Consider the following 5693-nt stretch of genomic DNA (forward strand, 5'->3'; position numbering starts at 1 on the left):
TGCTAACCCCTTGGGCATCCAGAGGTTTTTCCCTACACTATAAAAACCAAATCTATTCGGAAAGTACTACCCCAAGTGTACTGGGGATTACCGGATTATTCTCGCCACAAATGTTAGGCAGGTGCAAAATTGTCCCCCATATTGTATGAAATAAAAACAATAGAATATAAATAAATACCTCTGGAACCCACTAGTATTCTCTCAAGAGCGTATCATGCCACCAGGCTCCTGCTGCCAGCTTAGCGGTGTCCATATAGCCGGAGGGCATTGTCCTTGGTGGCACTGATGACCAGCGCCACCGCCTCCTGCCTCACCTCTGCCACCCGTGCCGCAACTTCCCCTAGGTAGGCCGGGGTGTTGATGGGCACCTCTCGGTCAGGGCTGAGGTGGGGTGAATCAGTCTCCAATAGGAGCCGATTCAAAGGGACGCCCGCTAAAGCCTTACGTTGATCGGCTCCAAAACGGGAAACCGAGGCATTGTAACTGAAGTAAGCGTGTGGAAACGCCTTCCCCCACGCCACTGCTTCAGTCGCGGTCAGCTGGCAGCAATGGATATGGACCCACTGGTGACGGGAGCAATGCTTCTTAAGTGCTGCCCGTACCAGCCGGCTGGGTTGACTTCCTGCCGGGTCCAAATCCGTATCCCCCCGCATGTGTATTACCAACACGCGGCCAGACACCCCCATACGAAGGATCCTATCCAGGAGTCCTTCTTGACCCTTGAACGTCTTGGGCGGACACGAAAAATCCAACCCCAACTCTGAAACTGCACTCACCCGAGGGTCGCAGATGAGTGCCTGGAGACGATCAAGAGTGGATGCCGAAGCATTGGGGGCCTTCTTGGGATGTATTCCCACCGCCACCTTCCACATGGAGTCTACGGGGAAGAAGATCCTGTTGTACTGCTGGGGGTCACAATAATTCAGGACACCCCCGACAACCTTCACTGGCACTCGGGTAGGCCTACCCGTTGTAGCAAGGATCGCTCCGATGCCCTTGCGGCCAGTCCGTGACTCCAGTCGGTCCAGGTGGAAATGGCTGTCGAAAGCCTGAGGCAGCTGCTTGACTGCTCCCCCTGGACCCGCTGGCTTAACAGCCGACCCGCCCTGGACTGTCGGATTTCCAGGGGCCTTCGGAGGCGGTGATGGAGCCTGTAGAGTGGCGGCGTAGGTGGGAGTCCTAGCGGATGCTGGCGGAGACTCTGCTGGATGCCCAGCAACTCTAACCGCATCGGGGACCAATTCCTTCCCCAGGACCCCCCTTCCGGACCCACTGGTGGCAAGGGTGTGGAGGGACCAGCCGGATGGGACTCAACGCCTGAGTTCCCCTCAGTTTCTGTGGGTTGGGGTTTGGTTGCAATTTCCGTCCCCTCAACCACTCCCTCCATCTCAACTACCCCATCTGCGCTTGCCTCTGCACGGGGAGGTGGTGTTCCCCGAGGTGCAGGCACTTCGCGGACAGGGGCAGTCAAGGGGGCTTCAGCTTGTGCTGCTGAGGGATGCCCTACCCCTGCTGGGTCCACGCTCGGTGAAGGAGGACGGGACACGGTGGCTGGAGGGGCTCGTTTCCTCCCGGAACCTGTGGCGGGCTCGCCCCTCTGTCCTACCTTCGCACCACCGAGGTGGTGAAATTCCTGGCACTCCTCGGGTGTGAGTCGCGAGTACAGAAATGCCAGTACTCGCCAATGGGTTAGTGCCGCCCATGATCCCAATGGCCTTAGCCGTATGGGTTGGGGGCAAGGCCATCCCATCTCCCGGGCTAGGGCGGAGATATCCTCCAACCCGTCTGTGGACACTGCCCCGATGGGACCCTCCCACTCCCGATTCACAAACTGCACTAATGCATCTAAATCAGGAGTGCCCACCAAGGTCTGTGCCAGAAACCTGAGGCAGGCCACCTGCGGGAGAGTATTCTCTGGCTGATATTGCCCGTCTGGGAAGCGGCGGAAACAGGTGGGCATGTGGGTATATACATGCCATTTGACCCTCCCGCTCCGCTGCGTACAGCCCACCACAGGACACAACTTTTTCCTGGCCTTTAGTGGATGGCCATCATCGCCCTGTGATCTGTGCCGCTTACGGGCACTGGACGCTCGTTTTGCCGAAGCAGTCTTTTTCCCTGGGGGGCAATTATTGCCACCCCGGGACCGCGTGAAGTACTGAGTCTCCACTGCTTCACGAGCACCCCTCCTCCCCATATCTTGCCCCACACCCAAGGCTTCTCGTGGTGGGAATTCCTCCCGCCCACTGGTATCCCTTGAGGTCCTCACCCGCTCAGTGGCACGGTTACCTGGGCCCGTCAGAGGAGACCTTCTCCGTCCGGAGGCTGTAGTGGGCTCAGGAATTCCCCTCCAAGGGGGCGGAAAAGGGGTCCGCACCCCCATAGAGGGATCCCAATAAAGGGACTCCGACCCACCATTGCCAGGTCCCCACCCTAGCCCACCCCCCAGGGGTGCATCTCGGTTTGACTCCGGGTGTGGCACATAAAGATGCAACCACTCCCGGGACAAGTCGGTGTGGAACCGGAGATAGCTATGGAGGCAGCGAATCCACTCTCCATCCCCCCTTCTCAATGCGAGTGCGTGTTGCTCCCTCGCAAGGCCAGTAAACTCCCTACGCGGGAGGACCTCATATCCCTGGCAAAGTAACCCAGGAAAACACAATTGCCTGTCCCGGATTGCCCCCCTGATAAATTCTCTCAACCTGTCCGGGTCGGTCATGTCCGTCAAGTGAATAGGTCAACTGCTTTGATCCCTTCCCACATCATGCGACCTGGAGTGAACAGAGAGAAAACAAAATCAGTGGTTAGCCTTACAGCGAGGGCAATAATATTTGTCCATAGTGGTACTCTCCGCCACGGTCACATCTACGCAGCGGCCGTGATACCATTCATCACACTTGTCACATTGAATCATGAGATTCCCATCATCGGGCTTACGGCACAGGCAGTAGACCTCTTCTGATTGAGAAGCGGCCGTTCCTTGCCGACACCACGCCGGGACATCCCGATCCACACACGGTTTAAGGTGATCGTGGTTCACAGTAAAGACTGCGTGACGACACTGGACCCTATAATGGTACGGAGACAACTTCTCGAGGATAAGTGCAGGCCCTTTCCATGGAGGGCTGAGCTTCTTGCACTTACCCTTTTTCTTGGCAAGGTCCAGAATGTACACTAGGTCACCCTCCTTAAACTCCCGTTGGTAGGTCTTAAGGTCATAGTCTCGCTTGAGACGTTTTTGGGTGGACCGTAGCGTAGACCGGGCTGCATGGTGCGCTTGCTCGAGAGTCTTCCGCAAATCGGAGCAGTACTCCTCTTCATCCACTGCCCGCGTCGAAGTGGGAAGAGGGTACAATAAATCAGCAGGTTGGTTGACCTCACGCCCTAGCATCAGTCGATTAGGGGTGAATCCAGTACTGCAGTTGACCGTGGACCGCAGAGCACCTGCTATCTGCGGCAGGTAGAGGTCCCACTCATTCTGGTGTTTCCCAATGAAGCAACGTACTGCATCCATAAGGGTTCGGTTAAAGCGCTCCACCTGGCCGTTAGCTGAGGGCCTATAAGGCATAGTCTTAGCCTTATGGATCTCCAACAGCTTACATAAGCCGGTGAACAAGCGACTCTCGAAGTTCCGCCCTTGGTCGGTGAAGACTTGGAACGGGTACCCAAATCTACTAAAAAACTCCCCCACTGCCGCGCGGGCAGTCTCCTCAGCTGTCTGGGAGGGAAGAGGTACACATTCCACCCACTTCGTGAATTGGTCCACCATCATTAAGATGTGGACATTGCCACGGGGGGTTTTTGGTAGTGGGCCCATAAAGTCCAAATGGACTCGCTCCATGGGTGTTCCCGCATGATAATTGATCATGGGGCTTCTCCCGTACCTGGCGGTCTTCTTATTCCGATTACACACCGAACAAGTGCGGATATACTCTTTGATATCCCGCTTCATGCCGTACCAAAAGTACTTACCTTGGACCTTGGCAATAGACCGCTCACGTCCTACGTGTCCCGCAGATGGTATGTCATGATTCATGCTGATAAGCTCCTTCCTGATTGCTCTAGGGACCAACAAGACCTTTTGGTCGCCGACCTTCCAATGGATTAGGCCGTCGACCAAGCTGGAAAGGTCCCGATTGATCCAGAGGTACTTCTCCTCTGGGTCCCACAGCATCTTGGTGGCATCGCTTGGCTCGGCGCCAGTGGACATCCACTCGCGCAACGCCTTAAATCCCTCGTCATTCTCCTGTTCTCCCTTGAATCTCTCCTGTACCGACTGATCAGTACTGGGAGGATCATCTGGTACTAACAGACTGACCAAGGAGTTTGTAGGGGCTTCGTTGAACAGCAACTGAAGCTCCCCATCCACCTCTTGTACCACCGCATGTGTGCAAGTGTCTTCCCCAAGGTGAAATTCATCTACCCTGCATGCCTGCACCTCAGGTGGTGATGCTGTAAGAGGGACCACATCGTCAACTTTCTCCGCAAAGGGTGCCCAATTATCGTGCGCTTTCCTACAGTATGCACACCCCCCACACGGCAAGTCCTTCAGTTTGAACCCCAACCTGAATTCTTCGCAGAAAGGGGTCGCAATGGGGATACGCGAAAGGGCATCTGCATTAACATGCTTCTTGCCTGGACGGTGTTCCACCTGCATCTGGTATTGGCTCAATTCTTCCATCCAGCGGGCAAGTTGGCCCTGCGGGTACTTGAAATTCAACAACCAGAGCAGACTGTGGTGATCCGTACGCACTGTAAAGGGCTTCCCTAAGAGATAGTGGCGGTACTGGCGTGTAAACTTTACCACTGCCAGAAGTTCCCTACGGATAATGCAGTACCTTCTCTGCTCTGATGACAGAGAGGTACTCCCGTACGCTATGACCCTTTCCTCCCCCTGTCGTTCTTGCAGGAGTTCAGCCCCGATGGCTTCATTTGAGGCATCTGTGTCTAAGATGAACCTGCCCCCCTGTATGGGCATCGTCAGAACAGGGGCCGAAGTTAGCAATTGCTTGATAGTATCAAATGCTTCTTGCTGGTCTGAGCCCCATTGAAACTGATTTTTCCCAGTGATGCGGTACAGAGGTACTGCCACCGCTGCGTAGTCCTTCATGAAGGCTCTGTGGTAGTTGGCCAGGCCTAAAAACCTCTCCACCTGTTTGGAGCTGGTGGGCACTGGCCACTCCAATACCGCCCTCACGTGATCTGGCTTAAGAGAGATACGACCTCGTCCCACCTCCCGGCCTAGGAACTCCACCTGCTTCCGAAAGAGTTCACATTTCTTGAGCTTGAGCTTCAACTGGTAAGTCTCAAACCGTCGAAGAACATCCTCCAGGTTAGCTAAGTGATCTGCCACGGACTTACCTAGGACAACTATGTCATCTAGGAATGCGAGGACCGTATCCCAGGTAAGACCCCGCAACATCAAGTCCATTGCTCGGCAGAAGGTGGCGGGTGCATTGCAGAGACCAAACCCCATCCTCACAAATTCATACAACCCGTACTTTGTTGGGAACGCGGTCTTCCTTTGGTCTTCTGTCTTAATATGCACCTGCCAGTAAGCCGAGTTGGCATCGAGCTTCGAAAACCAAACCATGCCGGACAAGGTATCAAGGCATTCCTCGATGTTTGGCAGAGGATATACATCCTTCCGCGTGACCGCATTCAATGCCCGATAATCAATGCACCACCGCACC

The 5693-nt window shown here is 55.2% G+C and overlaps 1 protein-coding gene across 1 annotated transcript; it reads right to left on the minus strand.

The window, feature by feature from the left end:
• Window positions 1–239: 239 nt before the first annotated feature.
• LOC140239434 (uncharacterized) lies at window positions 240–2719 on the minus strand. Its single transcript, XM_072319273.1, is given in 2 exon segments — window positions 240–1255; window positions 1258–2719. Coding segments are annotated over 2 exon segments (2478 nt in total).
• Between the last annotated feature and the right edge of the window lie 2974 nt (window positions 2720–5693).

The sequence above is a fragment of the Diadema setosum genome, chromosome 16 (assembly GCF_964275005.1).
Source record: "Diadema setosum chromosome 16, eeDiaSeto1, whole genome shotgun sequence".
NCBI lineage: Eukaryota > Metazoa > Echinodermata > Echinoidea > Diadematoida > Diadematidae > Diadema > Diadema setosum.